Source organism: Dreissena polymorpha, chromosome 13 (genome assembly GCF_020536995.1).
Source record: "Dreissena polymorpha isolate Duluth1 chromosome 13, UMN_Dpol_1.0, whole genome shotgun sequence".
In the NCBI taxonomy this organism is placed as follows: Eukaryota; Metazoa; Mollusca; class Bivalvia; order Myida; family Dreissenidae; genus Dreissena; species Dreissena polymorpha.
In genome coordinates this window covers 56232529-56252150 of record NC_068367.1, presented here as the reverse complement: position 1 = coordinate 56252150, position 19622 = coordinate 56232529, and the positions used below count along the sequence as shown (strand labels likewise).

Below are 19622 nucleotides of genomic sequence, written 5' to 3'. Positions count from 1 at the left end.
AAAAGGGCTCATAATTCTGTCAAAATGCATGCCAGAGTTATCTAACTTTGCCTGCCCAGTCCCCTCATGATAGTAAGTAAGTGTACCAAGTTTGAATGCAATAGCATTGATACTTACTGAGAAAAGTGGAACTAAACGCAAAACTTAACCAAAATTTTCAATTTTTTAAGTATAAAAAGGGCACATAATTCTGTCAAAATGCACGCCAGAGTTATCTAACTTTGCCTGCCCAGTCCCCTCATGATAGTAAGTAAGTGTACCAAGTTTGAATGCAATAGCATTGATACTTACTGAGAAAAGTGGAACTAAACGCAAAACTTAACCAAAATTTTCAATTTTTTAAGTATAAAAAGGGCACATAATTCTGTCAAAATGCACGCCAGAGTTATCTAACTTTGCCTGCCCAGTCCCCTCATGATAGTAAGTAAGTGTACCAAGTTTGAATGCAATAGCATTGATACTTTCTGAGAAAAGTGGACCTAAACGCAAAACTTAACCGGACGCCGACGCCAACGCCAACGCCAACGCCAACGCCAACGCCGACGCCGACGCCAAGGTGATGACAATAGCTCATAATTTTTTTTCAAAAAATAGATGAGCTAAAAAAATGTAACATGCAATGGATCTTGAATATTACTAGTTAATGATCATGTTCACAAGAGTTAATTAGAATAGTTTCCAGACAAGGTTGTGATACAGGCATATGGACACTCAATCACATAAAGAGCTACCGACTGACTAATGGACAATAAATGCCACAACTCAATTCTCATCTGCAACATTCTTATGGAGCAATCACTATGATCAGTTATATGCATCAAACTGTATTCCAACTATTTCTGCCGGTCTTTTCCACATGCTTTTGAACTCAAATGAATTATTTGAGCCACTTTCTGGGAAAACTGGGATTCAAACATGTGCATTAACCCTTTGCATGCTGGGAAATTTGTCGTCTGCTAAAATGCGGAATTTCTAAAATTAGCATTTTCTTCGATTTTTTTCAAAGAATATTTTCAGAATAGCAAACAGTTTGGATCCTGATGAGACGCCACGTTCTGTGGCGTCTCATCTGGATCAAAACTGTTTGCAAAGGGCTTTAAAATTCGGTTCCAGCACAGAAAGAGTTAAGTCGTCCAAGATTAGCCTGTGCAGTCTGTGAGGGATGACACATTCCTTGAAGAGACTACTTTCACAGGAAAAATACCAATAATGCAGAAAGTGTAATTCCAGATTAGCCTGTGCTGATTGCTGATTGCACAGGCTAATCATGAACAGCACTTAGAGAACATGCAACAACCCCTTTTCCCAGAGATAGGCTCATATATTGATTGATAATGCATGTGAGTAGTGTCGTCCCAGGTTAGCCTGTTCAGCCTGCACAGGCTAATCAGGGACGACACTTTCTGCCTAAATTGGATTTTTGCTAAGAAGAGACTTCATTTTAACAAAAAAAATAAAAGCGGAAAGTGTCATCCCTGATTAGCCTGTGCGTACGGCACAGGCTAATCTGGGACGACACTTTACGCACATGCATTATGCCCAATTTTCTTAAAACACGTCTCCATTGATTTCAGCAAATTTACCGAGATTTTGTGGCAAAGGAGGTCTGCCGTAGCCGCAATTCTGCATGTAGTTATCTCGAGCTGTGGATCGGATTCTTCGGTACTTGGTCCTGCGTCTCGAGCGGTCTGCGCTGTTCATAGGTGGCTGCTCATAGGTGCCATGCAGATTGGGATTATACTGCTCACTCATGATCTATTGTATAATTTGTAGTTTTACTGTATTATGATGTTAGCCATGAAATAAAGGGTAAATATTGATTTTTTTTTCCAACTATAATCAGCAAATCTGAAGCTTCACTCCAAACTGTACCATTTGTTCGATCTCTAAAAGCATGACATTTTTTTGCAAACAGTTGTGCCTTTTTTTAGGTACATCATTAACTTGGAATTTATTGAGTAAAATTTAATACTCAATCTCTCTTAAGAAGCAATCAAACTAACCATTTGATCACAAGGCAGACAACATTTGAGCCGCGTCATGCTAAAATGGGTATGTTTAATATGTTTCCACTAAATATCAAACACACCAAGTCAGTGGTTTTTTTCCCACCAGTTTGGGATTGGGACCAGGTCCCTTCGGATTGGGAAATATTGCGTCCTTTTGGTTAAAATTCGGAAATTAATGTTGTTGATTTTATGTTTTCAAATACTTTAAAATTGATAATAAAAGTGATCTCAAAATGATATATTCTAAGGTTCAAATTATACAGCTAGATTTGGAGATAATTGACATGTTTAGACTTATTAAAAACAAGAGCTGTGTTCGTAAAACACAATGCCCCCTACTGCCGCTTTGAAGCCATATATTTTACCTTTGATCTTGAAGGATGACCTTGACCTTTCACCACTCAAAATGTGCAGCTCCAGGAGATACACACGCATGCCAAATATGGAGTTGCTATCTTCAATATTGCAAAATTTGACCTTTGACCTTGACCTTGAAGGATAACCTTGACCTTTCACCACTCAAAATGTGCAGCTCCATGAGATACGCATGCATGCCAAATATCGAGTTGCTATATTTTATATTGCAAAATTTGACCTTGACCTTGAAAGATGACCTTGACTTTTTACCACTCAAAATGTGCAGCTCCATGAGATATGCATGCATGCCAAATATTGAGTTGCTATCTTCAATATTGCAAAATTTTACCTTGACCTGAAAGGATGATCTTGACCGTTCACCACTCAAAATGTGCAGCTCCATGAGATAAGCATGCATGCCAAATATCGAGTTGCTATATTTTATATTGCAAAATTTGACCTTGACCTTGAAGGATGACATTGACTTTTTACCACTCAAAATGTGCAGCTCCATGAGATATGCATGAATGCCAAATATCAAGTTGCTATCTTCAATATTGCAAAATTTGACATTTGACCTTGACCTTGAAGGATGACCTTGACCTTTCACCACTCAAAATGTGCAGCTCCATGAGATACACAGTCATGCATGCCAAATATCAAGTTACTATCTTCAATACTGCAAAATTTGACCTTTGACCTTGACCTTTCATCTTGAAGGATGACCTTGACCTTAACCTTTAACCACTCAAAATGTGCAGCTCAATGAGATACACATGCATGCCAAATATCAAGTTGCTATCTTCAATATTGCAAAAGTTATGGGCAATGTTAAAGTTTGCGGACAGATGGACGGACGGACTGACGGACTAACGGACGGGCTGACTGACGAACAGACAGACGGACAATTCAAAAACTATATGCAACCCTTCAGGGGCATAAAAAAGTTATGGCGAAAGTTAAAGTTTTCGGACGGATGGACAGATGCCATATATTTGACCTTTGACCTTGAAGGATGACCTTGACCTTTCACCTTTCAAAATGTGCAGCTCCATGAGATACACATGCATGCCAAATATCAAGTTGCTATCTTCAATATTGAAAAAGTGATGGCCAATGTTAAAGTTTTCGGACGGAATGACAGACGCCATATATTTGACATTTGACCTTGAAGGATGACCTTGACCTTCACCTTTCACTACTCAAAATGTGCAGCTCCACTAGATACACATGCATGCAAAATATCAAATTGCTATCTTCAATATTGAAAAAGTTATGGCCAGTGTAAAAGTTTTCGAACAGACGCCATATAATTATTTGACATTTGACCGTGAAGGATGACCTTGACCTTCACCTTTCACTACTCAAAATGTGCAGCTCCATGAGATACACATGCATGCAAAATATCAAATTGCTATCTTCAATATCGAAAAAGTTATGGCCAATGTTAAAGTTTTCGGACAGACGAACAGACGCCATATATTTGACATTTGACCTTGAAGGATGACGTTGACCTTCACCTTTCACTACTCAAAATGTTTAGCTCCATGAGATACACATGCATGCCAAATATCAAGTTGCTATCTTGAATATTGAAAAAGTTATGGCAAATGTTAAAAGTTTTTGGACGGACGGACAGACGCCATATATTTGAAATTTGACCTTGAAGGATGACCTTGACCTTCACCTTTCACCACTTAAAATGTGCAGCTCTATGAGATGCACATGTATGGCAAATATCAAGTTGCTATGTTTAATATTGAAAAAGTTATGGCCATTAAAGTTTTCGGACGGACGGACAGACTGACACCCTTACTGACTGACTGACGGACAGTTCAACTGCTATATGCCACCCTACCGGGGGCTTAAAAGTATTCTTCTTTGGAAACTTTCAATTGGAAATATTTAGGTCCCATTTGGGAAAAATATTCTTTTCCATTGGGAATGGGTCCCCCTTCCGGACCCAAATTTTAGCGTAAAAACACACTGTAAGGCTTTGATTTCCATGCTTGAATCAATATTCAAACATGAATATAGTATTACTGACTTATTATTCAGATCGACAAAAGCAATGACAATTCAAAATCTCAAAGATTACATGGTAAGTTTTTTTTTTAGTGCATATTATCAGGGCTCTCAATCTGTCAAATCCTTGGCCGAAATTCGGCCGCATTCCCCCCCTGAAAAGTATACTTTTTCCCCTTTTTTGGGGAAAAATTTTCACTAAAAAAAAAATAAAAAATTTATAAATAGATGTCTCATGATTATTATATCTCAATTCTTTTTTAATTTAATCTTGTCAAACATACTAAATTATGAAAAAAGCAATGAATATAGTGCAAACTGTACAAATGTAATAATTAGAGAGTAAGTAAAAAATCCCAAAAAAGGGAAACGCCGCAAAAATTCCCCCTGCTATGGGTAGCGACCCACTTCCCCTAAAATGGATTGAGGGCCCTGATTATGTACTCTTGACCTCAAAATAGTCTGACACTTCTTGCGGCCACTTCAGTCTTTATATAGGATGTGGCATTTCTGGATCATGCATCTTCTGGTGCATTTTTGTTTGAACTGCTATATTCATTCTATTTTTGATTTGTTGTAGTAAATAATGTTGTAGCCATAATCCAAACAGCAATTGACCCTCCAGGTTGCTGGGAGTTGCAAATGGTAACAAGATATTTCATAGGAACGTGCCGCCCAGATTCCAGACGGCACTTTTATCGATAATATAGCAACATAAACTATTTTCTGGCATGAATAAACACTAAAACATCATATATATATATTTATATCACTTATGCGCAAATTAAAACAACTTTTAGTTCGTGATATGGTGTGCTAACATAGTAATGATATTAATCCAAAGTTTAAAACACGTCAACAGTTCATGAAAATGTGTAAGTTTTTGCAATGGAAAACGCTGAGTGTTTTGAATTTGAAAATACACATATACGCTATCTATTTTCTCCAGAATCCTCTGCGAGAAAGATCTTGTGTCAAACAACCAATTGTAATACACCAACTTTCTCCAGAACCTCCGCAAGATAGATCGAATCATTAATTCAAAACTTAGGCTTTCGGTGTGAGAATGTTTTTTGTGTTCAGTTTTTGTTTTGATTTTTTTTCCACAAATGACTCACCAATTGATGTCCATGATAACAGGTATTGTGTTTGTCACGCTGTATTACGTTTATTGAAATCGATTTTAGACACATGTGAGAAATTATTTTTTGACATTGAATTTTGTCTAATCAAAAAGAACTCTGAGCTGTATATATGTATCATGGACGAACCATCTTTCGAACCTCTTAATTTTTGACACGTCAATTTGACTCAAATATCGCCAGTAAGGAATAACTGCCAGATAGTCAATGATGAACTGGTTTATTTAACTCTCAAGTGGATACAACAATTTGGTGAAAAACGCAGTTTCAAAGGCAAACTTCCAACAAAGGGGAGTAACTCATGGGAATATACCATGATAACATAACAGTGGTGTAAGGGAGAGAACTCGTACTAATTATGTACTGGCGGAACCTCTTTTCCTTCAAATGAACACAACTCATACTTCATATAATAACACATACAAAATCAGTACAGGATAAGAAAATTAAACCCAATAGATTAAAAATGTCTAATGATAGAAACACAATATTTAACTTCTAAAACTATTAAGTACATAACATGTATCTTGCATATTTAGAATTTGCATCATAAAACCAAGGATAAGAAATCATTGAACAAGTCAGTCATATATACAAAGAGAACCAAACACTATTGAACATGACAAACAAACTTGCACCACTCTAATCATTCTAATACATAATCATCAAGATATTTTGGAGGCTGTCGTGAGCGTTGAGGTCTTTGCGCTGGCTCAGTGTAACCGGGCGAGGTCATACTCATAGAACTTGTTTCTGGAGACACGTGTACTTGGGGGGGTTCACAAAATGATGACGTCATATCCGGCTCATACACAATAATTGGAACTGGTTCTACATTTTCTGGCGTAGTCAATGTTGCTGGAATGCTTGAAGGTGCTGGGGGACCACTATCAGTTGGTGAATGAACACATTCGTCATCAGACTCATGGTCTGGGTCGGAGTACACTAAAGGCCTTTCGCAACACATTTTATCATACGGAACACGGTAACACTCGCTTCGTTTAACTTTATAGGATGAAGCCCGTAACTGATTTCCCGAGAACTTTTTAACAAAGCACCACTCTTCATCGCACGACACAACTAGATACCTATTGCGAGCTTTCAATTTGCTTTTATCTGAGATAAGATACACTAAATCACCGACACTTACATCACCAACACGTACCGGAATACTAGCCTTGGACTTAGATTTTTCACTGTGGGGGTGATTTTTCATACGTGAATCATGCCGTTGGAGGATCACATCACGGTCAGACACAGGGAGTTGAACATGAGTGAACTGAGAGCGTTGGGTCCACAATTCACGGGAAGACAGGCCCGTATGGCGTAGACGTGAATTCAACCTTGCGACTACAATAGCAAGGCCCATGCAAGTAACGGGGCCTCCACCTGGTTCATACCGCAACAACTCATTTTCTAGCTCTTGTATAGCCTTTTCAGCCACAGGATTCTTGTTTATGTTCTTAACACGGCCGATCTCCAACACGATGTTGAGACGTTTCAAGGCTTCGTCGCTTTGCAAAGATGCAAAACCCGGGGCGGGATCTACACGAATAACTGCAGGGGGACCGTCTAATGGATGGAGCTCAGTACACAAACACACTAAAGCATCTCTTAAAGTGTCCCTTTTTTCGTCAGGAATAAGACAGGCTTTTGTATAAGAGGTAACACTCTCACGCACGACTAGAATAGTTTGTTGATTACGTTTCAGTACATCTGCGGCGAACGACATGCCAACAACTTCTGGAGGGTCTTCGCTTGTATGCTTTATAGCGGATTCTGGTAATGACTGTAATGAAGCACACAAGTGGCACTGCCGAGTTACAGTTTCAATAGAGCTACTCAAGTCCAACGCGTAAAAGTGACGCTTCATCACAAGTTCAAGCTGGTGCTTAGATGGATGGTCTAACTTAATGTGTAGAGCGCTGACCAATCCGTCTAAAACGGCACGAGGAACAACTATCAACTCAGATGGTGGCAATAAAGGGTCACTGCGTTTTACCACCAGTAAATTATCTCTGGCGATTGATGCGACTTGAAGGTAACGTTTAACATCTTTGATCTTTGTTAGTTTTTTAGAGGGACGAGTACCTTGTTTGAGATGCGCGTGTGTACGTCGCAGATCTGGACACTCGGATTGAATTTGAAGCCACGAGGATCTTGTAGCAAACGGCAAACGCGATGTTCCATTCACAATACTGTCAATGCAGACGTTACGAACCACAGAGTCTTCAGTATTACAGATAAATGTACAGATTTGACAGGTTGGCACAGAACACTCGGGGGCATTCCTACTTGCAAAGTCTGACGGCACATTGGCAGAGCCAGCAAGATGTCTGACGCTTATCTGGAAACGACTCACAGTTGACAAAAATGACGTCACTCTCGGACTAGCGGAAAACTCACCGCGACAAAGCTTCTCTACAGCCTGTATGCAAGGCTGACTGTCAGTAAGTACACAAGCCGACACAGTAGACTGTATTATGTAAGGGCTAAAGTGTTTAACGGCGGACGCGATGCTCAGAGCTTCGATTTCACACGGAAGCCAAGTGACTTGATGTTTCCGCAGCTTGGCACTGAAAAAGCCTGCCAAGTGCAACTTGTCATTTCTCATCACATACAGGGTTGCTCCTATACCACGCTGAGACACGGAACCATCGGTAACTATCCACAAATGATCTGTGGGTCTCGGTATGACAATCGACTTATGATTATGCAGTGCTGCCTGTGCATCTTTGAATGATTTTAAAAAGGAGTCCGTCCACTCCACCTTGTCATGCGACTGTTTACCAGCGGCTAGGTCGTCTAGTGGGCTAACATATCGTGAACAGTTTGGCAACACACGCCCGAGAACCTTGTACGCACCGATGAACGAACGCAACCCTTTCACAGTATCTGGAGGTGTACACAAAGACAACGGGGCAATACGGTGAGGACTTGCAGATAACTGGCCAGCAGACCAAATCCATCCAAGAATTGTAGTGGACTTCGGACAGATTACAGTCTTGGATGGTGCTAGACGCAACCCACATCGAGACAAGGCGTCTAAAACACGCTCCCACTTGATCAATAGATCATCGACAGAGTTAGCGCCACAATAAAGGTCATCGGCAAGTTTTGCGACAAACCCTTCTTGAACGAAATCTCCGAGTACACGGCACATCAGTTCTTCAAGAGCTGTTTCTGATCCGGGCATTCCCATAGCACAACGAGTGTATACTCTAACACCGCGAAATGGAGTTGCTACACCACAATATTTCATTGACTGCTTTGACAGTGGTATCTGATAAAACGCACTTGTTAAGTCCGACTGTATTATATACCTCCATTGTCCTATTGTGCGTAGAGTGGAATCAACATCGGGCATCAGACTAGGTTGAGGCTTGCTGTATCGTCCAACATCGGAAAACGCAGTGACTAGTCTGCATCCGCCCTGTGGTTTTTTCACTAAGAAGGACGGGTTTAGGTATTCAGCCGTCACACCTACATCTTCTGGGCGACTGAAAACTCCTTGACTCTCTAACTCATCAAATTTCCGTTGGAGTTCGACAAGCTTGTCCTTCGCGTATTGTGGCACCCGTCCTTTACGCTGGGGAGGTTGTACAGGGCCCATGTTGATAACGGCTTTAAAGTCACCAACGGCACCGTTGTACCCGGATATATCCGACGCAAACACATCGTCATACTTATCACCCAATATCAAAAACTTCATGCGTTGTTCATCTGTCAACACTTTATCAGGGTCAGTTGAGATGCATGTTGTATTAGACATGTGTAATTTGGGAACTGATTGATGGCTAAGCTGTGTTCCTGTAATGGGTGTAAGAACCCCAACTTTCATTGTCTCTGTATTCCTTATGAAACCAACATGTTCATGCCTTAACACTCGCTGTGGTTCCTGTGTCTCGTTGGCGATTCTGATGCAACCGCCAACTGATTCGATAACCTGCGGTTTTATCCAGGAAATACCAGAGTCATGTTTGGGCTCAATCGCCACAGTGTCCTCAGGTCCAATATCAGACGGCACATTCAACTCAATGAAGGAACCTGGCCATACGACAGATGACGTAGACTGAGCTCGTAAGACAAAGGCTTGGGTGCGTCGTACGCGGTTACTTGGCGAGTCAGATTTGGAGGAGCCATAATTAACATGTTCAATGCCGCCGATCAGTATTTCATGTTTAGCAGGTCGAATTGAAATGTCATTGGTACACATAAATGGTATCCCCGCTAGAACATCGACATCTAAGTCATTCACTACTAGAGCCTCTAATTTCAGATCAGTGTCACCTCTCGAGACATAGAAATGTGTCTCCCCAATGATTTGTAATGGAGTGACACCATCAGCCTGGAGCGCGCTCTGGTTTGTTTTCGTCACCGGAGCTCCAATGTACTGCACGACTGAGCTTTTTATCATGCTAACCTCAGCCCCACTGTCCAATGTCAACAATATGGGAAACTGTCTATAGAACGTTTTCAAGACTGGTGACTGTTTGGTGCTGACGCGTCGCGAACAGTGAGTTACAACTGGTTGCAAACTATGGGTTTCAGAGTCCAATGTATCATCATGACTAATATCCTCGTTTTCGTTAGAGTATGTAGTGAAGCGGATTTTTTCAGATGATTTCATGTACTTTCTATCTTCCTCTGGTAAGTATGTACACTTACTCAAAAAATGCTGGAAATTCGGTCTTTTTGCTTGCTTGCATATTGGGCAAGTTGGTCGCTTAGGTGGTAATTTCCGTTGGAAAGATGACCTGAGTACCTTCGCATCAGCAAGAGAATGAACTTCATCGAGTAGGCTAGAGATCGCCAACGATATTTCGGGTTTAAGGGATGCAAGCGTTCTAGATCTAAGATCTGTTGCGTACTTTTGTTTCACTAATGCCGGTAGATTTGGATGAATCAATCGTAACCATGTCAAGACTATCATATTCTCGACAGTAGGGGTCAGTTCCTCATCTTGATCTGGGACTTCGCCGTGGTGAGTTATCAATCCACCCCCTTTCAAAAGGTTGTCGTCCACAAAGCTAGACAACCTCTGGTATAGATCCTCAGGACGTTCGTTGGGATCTAAATGGATCTGATCTAGGTCTAAAAAATGTCCGCCTGTAGATTGGAAACCAAAATGTAATCGAATTGACTGCCATATGTTGTTAATGCTGACTGAATTTCGCACTAAAGTGTTTCTTGCAATAATAGGGCAGTAATTGGCTATTTGACCCAACATAAGCTCAAGTTGCGCCACTTTTTGAGCAGCAGTACGACCTCCCTCTCCGCCATCATCTGTGAAACCGCGTAGGGGATTAGCTGCTGTTTTACGACCCCAAGTAGTTCCATCTACTAAGAATGTTGCAAAATTAGGATCTAGAGACAATGTGTATTGTAGATTTTGGCGCCATGCCTCAAAGGTAGTAATACTTTCAGTTCTTGTTAACTGCCACTGTTTTGGGGCACGGTTGGTATGGGCCATGGTGAAATGCGAAAACGCAAACTGTCAGAGTTCACAATAGAGGGTGTTAAACTGTTCCAAGTTCACATTTGATGTACAGTGACTTTTACTGCTCTATCTGTTTATGATTTGCAATGTTCCTTTCCGATTAGATGTTTTGTAGATGACCGTAGGTTCGTATACAGTGCTGCCACCACGCCAGTAAGGAATAACTGCCAGATAGTCAATGATGAACTGGTTTATTTAACTCTCAAGTGGATACAACAATTTGGTGAAAAACGCAGTTTCAAAGGCAAACTTCCAACAAAGGGGAGTAACTCATGGGAATATACCATGATAACATAACAGTGGTGTAAGGGAGAGAACTCGTACTAATTATGTACTGGCGTATAATATTGAAATTAGTGAAACATATTAATTAGTACTCTTTTTGATAAATAACTAGTTTCTACATGGCTGGCAACTTAAATTGCTATGTAAATCCTCTTTTGATAACAGATTTTTGCAAGTTTCCAGCACATCCATATCATGTAAAACTATCAATGCTGCCAAAACAAGGAGTACCTGCTTTTGAACCCTTTAGTTTACACCATTAAAAATAAATTAGTCACATGTTTAGACCATGGTCACGTGACTTATTGCAGCAGCCAAAATGTGTAAATTTTCAAGCAAAGTTGACAACAAAAATTAGACCATATTTTTATAGTTTTTTAAGGAAAATCCTTATATATGTAAAAAGCATAAAAAAATACGATGATGTTTACGTGTTTTATGATAATTCTACTTATTCTAACTGTTTTGACGCATTTTCGTCGATTTTCCGCTACGTATGAGTCGTCGTAAACAAATTACATATACACAAAAAACTGTTACGTAGTGCGCATGCGAATAAAATGTAAACAAATGAAGGGTTCGAAAAGAGGTGAGGTTCGAGAAGAGGTACTTTAACGATACTCATAAAAGCTCAGAGCATTCAAGAAGAACTAGTAAATAATGTTCTAAGCAATTTAAATGGTAAAATTATGGACTGATATGCAGCTTTTCAAACTGAACATAATATTGAAAGACAGAAAAGCTTCGAAAGTTTGAAGTCTAGTCATGAAAATTGGCAATTTCGTCAAGCAAGTCCCAATGCTTAATGTGCATATTAGACTGATAAGCAATTCTGGCTTCCAATGGAAGCAATGTCACCAAAAACTTATTAAGGGGAAATATGCATTTGTGTTTGTAACTGCCTATATTATTACAAAGTTCTTTATTAGTAAAACAAACCTATTAGCCTTAACATTATTGAAAAAACAGTTTATTTCGTTTTTCCAAACTTTATAGAGTAAACATTGTTCCTTGATTTTCTTTGAAAACCAGAACCTCCACAAATGAAAATTATTTACGCACAATTTTGTATTCACATTATTTGTCACTTATGGACGCACATAAATCAATAATAAATACCTTTATGATTTGTTAAATTATTTGACTAACTGTCTTCCGGTTCACTTCCGTGTGCACGTGCTTCGTGCGCAAATAACTTCCAAAGTACAACGTATGATGCGGCTCCATGCCACAATGCAGGTATGCTCCGGTGTTTCAGAGTACCACCGCTTACAATGACTAACAGTTTACTTACGATTTGGAATATTATAGCTACGACTTTATAGTACATCTGATGTCCCCGATTCTACTGGTATTGATGATTATATCTCGGTCCGTATTTAAAACGACTAGTAACAACGTAGTAAATACAAAAAAAGTATAATAATGTTTATAGAGAGATCTTAAGTTAAAATTTTATGTTTATTACGTACGTAATGATATACATGTTTGGCCTAGAGATTCTTTAAATGTCTACTTATCAAAAATGAAAATGATAGTTATAACGTTTTAAATTAAGAACATATCGTTCTGTTTTCATTCACCCATACATTTTTTAAAACTAAAATAAACGAAATTTTAGACACATGTCTTTGTATTGGATTGGAAAGCCACAAGCCCCCAAACCGAATACAAATTTACAATTATTGTCTTGTTTGCACGTGCACATATTACATTATCAATTATAAATGTAACCTTTTTGTATTAGCAAAACTACCCGGTTGGATCATGTTTGATGTAGTTAAATGACATTGAATTGCGAAAGCCTGTTTGTAATTATGTTAAAGGTGTGAAATATTTGACCTAATATTTGCACACAAACTTTCGACGAACGTTTCTATGGTGATGACAAATCCCGCGTACAAGGCTACTATCCAAATCGTGACTGCGACAACGCACTCGTGCACACTACAGTAGAAGTACCTACAGCTTTCGAGGTGCGTCAAAGTACAAAACATATGTATTACTATCACTTTGGCAAATAAAAGTATAAAACATAAAATAAAGATATTATCATTTCTCTCATACACGAACACTAAATGTTTTATACAACGTTACTTATTTTACTCCACAAAGGACGGTCCCAAGCCTGATCTGTAAAGGAGGAGGGTTTGGCTAAGGGCCAGCTTCTTTACCCTTTCAAAACCTCATTGCTAGAGAAACCCAAAACAACTTACATCACGGACCTGGGAGATGATAGACCTCCATCTGGAGGCCGTATGACGCCAGGTTGTTAAAGAGTCAACTGGAACCCGTCAGGCCAAAGACCATAGTCTCCACCAGGACCATAACAACCATCGATACATGGAATGTCCAAACCATGTACGGGACCGGGAAGACAGCGAAAGTGGCCGCAAAGATTAGGAAGTTTAACCATATCAGGAATCAATGTATCAAAATGGGTTGGTTCTGGGTACAACCGCCTGACTTTCGGTGAGTTGCTGTTGTTTTCAGTACACGAGCACGTGGGTGCAGCACATATTCAGGTAGTAGCCTTGAGGCTATCAAAGTCGGTACAGAGAGCACTTGAATTGAGTTGGAGGTGCACGGACCATGGGTCATGGCAGCCTCTTTCCGCACAAAGGAAAATAAAATAAACGTGAACACAGTGCTACGATCCGACAAACCAAAGTGAAGAGGAGAAGGAGAACTTTTACAACAGAATGTCAACCATCATACACGACATACCAAAGAGAAACATCATCATTCTAATGGGTAACTTCAACGACATGATCGGCATTCACAACCGATGATATCAGGAGATAATGGGGAAGCAATTGCAAGGCGAGATAAAAGACCCTTGTGAGAGATTTTCCGACCACAAATAACTTGGTCATCGGAGGATGTGTTTTCTAACACAGAAGGAAACACAAGGCAACTTGGATGTCAGCTGACCTGTCGACGGAAGTTCCGCCGTAGTCTTCATTATGTACGCATCAAGCGAGGAGCAGGCGCTCGTTGGATCATCATCTCATTGAAAATGAAGCTGAAGAAGAGTTGGACAAGGAGGTCCGAACAACGCAAGGTTTACAACAACGCTACGCTACAAGACCCCTGGATGCAAAAAGAGTTCAAGGTCACTCTCGCCACGAAGTTCAATGTCATAGAGGAGTGGCTTGAAGAAGAGAAGAAGAAAAGAAATAACAGACTTGACCTCCATAACGTCGTGGAATAGTTACAGTGGCAACAGATTAGCCGGAGTGCTGATAAGCCCCATAAACGCCATTTGGGTATGGCACTTCGACATAACCGTAAATACAAGGTTATGGTGGTTACCAACGACCTCACTTTTATATCATTCCACGGTTTAGGGCTTTTTTAATATAGATTTTGGATGTTTTGCAATTGGGAATTTAAGAAGGTGAATGATAAATAATAACATTTCATTTTAAATATGATTGCATATGTGTTGATCGACAGAACGATGTGCGGATCGTAGAATAATTCGCACACAAGCTCTTCCCGCAAATGGTTCTATCTTACAACGACATGGAATTGCCGTGGGTGAACTCGATAGCGATGTGCCGAGTACTATATTGTTTGCATATCATGCCAAGAAACCTGACCGATATTCGTCCTAAATCTCAAACATATTTGCCACCAATGGACACCGATTTCGAGGAGAAGGCCTTAGTTGCCGAAATTAGTTTTAAGGGCCACGACAAGGTACAGCTGACAGTCCCACAAACGTCCTCTATTCGGCACCTTTTTACGAACACAAAATCACTGGCGACCATTTTTTTTCGTGACTCACCGCGACCTCGTGTGATGTTCATGCTCACCTTCGGTAGTGCAGGGTCGGGGACATCGATCAACGCCCATTTTGATGGCATCAACAACATCCTTGCGCATTGGGGGTCCGCGTATCGTCTGGAGCAAGTGGCCTTTACTGGTCTTGCAGGAGCTGAACATGTTAACATACCCAGTATCATCGGCTAGACGATCTTATGGTGACGGTTCTTATATACATTTAATCGGATGTATTTTATTGAAATAAATGCTTTATCATGAATACAAATGTACTTTATACGACACTCACAACTACATTCAATAAAACTATTCACGAGCTTTAGAAGATTTGTTGAGATTGGGTAACAGGTAATTGTTTACAGAGTGGGGTTATCACGTGATAGTCAAGGGGGTTATCACGTGATAGTCAAGGTGGCGACGTCCATGCTGAGACAGTTAATTTTCGCCGTTTTAATGTTTAGAATCCATATATTTTACCTATTCTTGATTATTTTCTGCTACAATATATGTAACAAAACAAACAAATCTTCCATTAACAAGATAGTGTACAAATTCGAAGTCTCTCAACTGAGAAATGTGGAAACTAACCTGTTTTATGTATATTGTGTGATTTTTGTGGGATAACTGTAGTTTTTATCTAGTGTTTTTACTACTTATTACACATACTTAATGTAGTCTGAGACAGTATTAGCAAAAATAAAACTGTTATATTTAAACATATGAAAAACAAGTAACCCCTGGTATGGTGTCAATATTGGCTAAAGGTCAAGGTTTGAACACATTTGTTGGAGGAAAAACATACCATGTTGTGCGCACCAACTAGTAAATTCCTCACCATTGCGGCTTCTGAAAATTCGATTTTTAACGTTATTTACAATAAAGGCCTATATAAATAATGTGTCCGTGTGCGTTGTAAGTTTTGACCCGAGACGAATGATTGAAACAAACTTAGAAGAGGAAAAAATGTACTATGTTTCATACCAATTATCAAATCCCTGACCCTTGCGTTTTGAGAATTTTTTTAATTCTTCTTAAATAATTTGACCGGCGGGCGTGGTAAGTTTTTACACCAGGGACATGGATTGAACAAACTAATAGACGATAATTACATGCCAACACTGTTCTCCAGTACTTCAAAATATCCGCGTTGGATAGTAATTGTGAAGAGAGTTTTGGAGGTTTATCTAGATAAAAAGTCAATAATCAAGTATTGCATAAATATCACATAATTCCTTTTATAAGTGTCCAAGCAGTTTTGTTATAACATGTCTTATGTTAAAGAATTCTAATTTCACCATTAAGTTTTATTGAACCCTGAAGCATTAACCAAAGTACTTTTCTTCTATTTTTTTGGACGGCAAACTATTCTAAGGACATGCCAATCACGCTATTGCATAACACTCACCAACGATTTATTTGTATACTGCTTCTACATCGAAAATGTATTATCAAATGTAAATTGCACTGTTAATGCGACAAATATTAAGATAACTACATTCATTTATACATGTAATATTTGTTATCAAATACTTATGATATGTGTAACGTCTGTATTATATAATACACAAATACGCGTATTGTCAATATTTCTGTTCACACAGCATAAACCATAGAATATCTACAAGGTTTTAGAAATGTTTTAAGATGACATGTTTCTCTTATTTCTCATATTTCTTATATAATGCTAATCGCACATGTTGTGTATAATATACCGAAGACGTCTTCGTAAATAAGATAATTGTCTGTGTTTCGTATCAAGTGCCATTCACAAAGTTTGTTTAAAAAAACATGCACATATTTAAAAGTACTTTTACAAGCTCTGTTTGAAGCGTCGCTTTTATACACAGTAACGTGTTCTGACGTATGGTTATTTTGAAGCTTTCTCTGCATGACCAGGTCCTTTCGGTGGTTTTCTCATCATCTTCCATTTCTGGCGGTCGTTTCCGGTGCATGGTGCCATTTGGAGCCCCTTGGCGTCCCACGTGATCTCAACGCATTTGTTGGACGTTGGATTGTAAATTGTATCGTCCTGTAATATTTTCAAAACACGTTTGTGTTATTTGTATATTGTGTCGTCCTGTAATATTTTCAAAATACTTTGGTGTTATTTGTATATTGTGTCGTCTTGTCATATTTTTAAAAATACTTTGTGTATATATGTATATGGTGTCGTCCATTTAAAAAAAAACTTTGGTGTTATTTGTTTATTGTATCGTCCTGTAATATTTTGAAAATACTTTGTTGTTATTTGCATATTGTGTCGTCCATTATTTTTTTTTAAATACTTTGGCGTCATTTGTTTATTGTGTCGTCTTATAGTATTTTCAAAACTCTTTGGTGTTATTTGTTTATTGTGTCGACCTGTTATATTAAAAATGCTTTGGTGTTATTTGTATATATTTTCGTGCTGTAATATTGTGTCTTCCTGTAATATATTTTTAAATACTTTGGTGTATTTTGTATATTGTATCGTCCTGTAATATTAAAAATACTTTGGTGTGATTTGTTTATTGTGTCGTCCTGTAAAATAAAATAAAAACTTTGGTGTTATTGTTTATTGTGTCGTACTGAAATATTAAAAACACTTTGTTGTTATTCGTATATTGTGTCGACCTGTAAAAGTTACACAATACGTTGGTGTTATTTGTATATTGCGTCGTCCTGTTATATTTAAAAATATTTTTGCTGTTGTTTGTATATTGTGGCGTCCTGTAATATTTTAAAATACTTTTGTGTTATTTGTATATTGTGTCGTCCTGTAATATTAAAAAATATGTTCGTGTTACTTGAATATAGTGTCGCCCTGTAATATTTTCAAAATAGTTTTGTGTTATTTGAATATTGCGTCGCCCTGTAATATTTAAAAAATACTGTAAAAGTTACACAATACGTTGGTGTTATTTGTATATTGCGTCGTCCTGATATATTTAAAAATAGTTTTACTGTTTTTTGAATATTTTGTCGTTCTGTTATATTTACAAAATACGTTGGTGTTATTTGTATATTGTGTAGTCCTGTAATATTAAAAAAAACTTGTGCTGTTGTTTGTATATTATGTAGTCCTGTAATATTTATAAATACTTTTGTGTTAATTGTATATTGTGTTGTCCTGTAATATTTAAAAATATTTTTGAGTCATTTGTATATTGTGACGTCCTTTAATATTTTTCCAAATAGTTTTGTGTTATTTGAATATTGTGTTTCCCTGTAATATTTAAAGGTACTTTGGTGCTATTTGTATATTGTGTCGCCCTGTAATATTAAAAGTACTTTGTTGTTATTGGTTTATTGTGTCGTCCAGTAATATTTTCAAAATACTTTTGTGGTATTTACGGTGGCATAGAGGTGACATTCATTCCTTTTTTTAACAATTGCACTTCTCTTTTTCCTATCTCGTGGCCTCGAGTTAGTAACTCGAGGCCACGACTTACTATTTCGTGGCCACGAGTTAGCTATGTCGTGGTCACGAGATAGAAAAAGAGGAGTGCAAAACTAAATAAAAGAGGAGTGCAATTAAAAAAGAGCGGTGCAGTAAATAAAGGAAGGGTGCATTAAACAAAAGTTGAGAGAATTTTAGCTATCTCGAGATCACGACTTAGATAACTCGTAGCCACGAGTTAGTCAGCCAATCAAATTGTTTCATACTGTCGTTCATGATGATCTTTATACAAAGGAAAGTAATCATCACAGTAAAAGTCCGCTTTGGTCAGCTATATATATGCGTACAAAATATTTGCACATGTTACGCAAAATTTGATAGGCTGACTAACTCGTGGCCAAGAGATAGCTGAAATTCTCTTTCTTTTTCGAATTGAATGGCAATTTTATAAAAATGATCATTTTTATAAAATTAAAATCAGTAAATTATTTTGCTTTAAAACACCATTTTATGTTTGAATATTACTGTAGCATATACTTTAATGGGTATGTATGAAATTATTAACTATGGTAAGGCACACACCTCTCTGTATTCGAAGAGTTGGTTTCCCTTGGAAGAGTGGCACGGGTATAGTTTTACCTTGGCACCGTCCGGGGTGTCCCAACACGTGTCGTCTCTTCTGAACTCACCCTCTTCACTTAGTAGCCAAAACTGAGCAAAAAACATTGCGGAAGTGCACGATTCGTATATGTGTTAAATTGTAATATATTGATAAAAATATGTTACAATAACACAAAATAGGCAAGAAAAAATTTACATTGAAGACGAATTTCTTAAATGCAGCAAAGACAAATTAGCTCCTCGAGCCGATTGTGACGATATTTCGTACATATTTTCCTACAATAACCGAAGTATTCGTCTTTTTATTAGGATCGACGTAAGTGTACGTGTGTCGTATGAATATATATCGTTGCAGGAAATTAAAATGATCCGTAAAACTTAAATTCACATCGTACTTGCATGATATACATGTCGGCGAATTCGACTGTACAGACATTTTCGATTTCAGAATTAAATATCTGGCTTATTTCGCATTTTTCAAAACATGTTCTTCTTAACTTTTATTTTAATTCATA

General features: G+C 38.3%; 2 protein-coding genes across 4 annotated transcripts in view; both read right to left on the bottom strand.

Annotated features, from left to right (window-relative positions):
- Positions 1-12525, bottom strand: part of LOC127856225 (SRC kinase signaling inhibitor 1-like) — a 250653-nt gene extending 238128 nt beyond the window's left edge. For both annotated transcript variants that reach the window (XM_052392316.1, XM_052392317.1), the window contains exons 1-2: positions 12438-12525; positions 1584-1755 (exon numbers count right to left, since the gene is read on the bottom strand). In XM_052392316.1, coding sequence (XP_052248276.1) covers positions 1584-1752 — 169 coding nt within the window. In that variant the 5' untranslated portion in view covers positions 1753-1755; positions 12438-12525. The remainder of the gene's footprint in view (positions 1-1583; positions 1756-12437) is intronic.
- A 3792-nt stretch (positions 12526-16317) lies between these two features.
- Positions 16318-19622, bottom strand: part of LOC127854470 (polypeptide N-acetylgalactosaminyltransferase 5-like) — a 168394-nt gene continuing 165089 nt past the window's right edge. For both annotated transcript variants that reach the window (XM_052389520.1, XM_052389521.1), the window contains exons 10-11: positions 19069-19197; positions 16318-17136 (exon numbers count right to left, since the gene is read on the bottom strand). In XM_052389520.1, the coding sequence (XP_052245480.1) occupies positions 16975-17136; positions 19069-19197 (291 nt within the window). In that variant the 3' untranslated portion in view covers positions 16318-16974. The remainder of the gene's footprint in view (positions 17137-19068; positions 19198-19622) is intronic.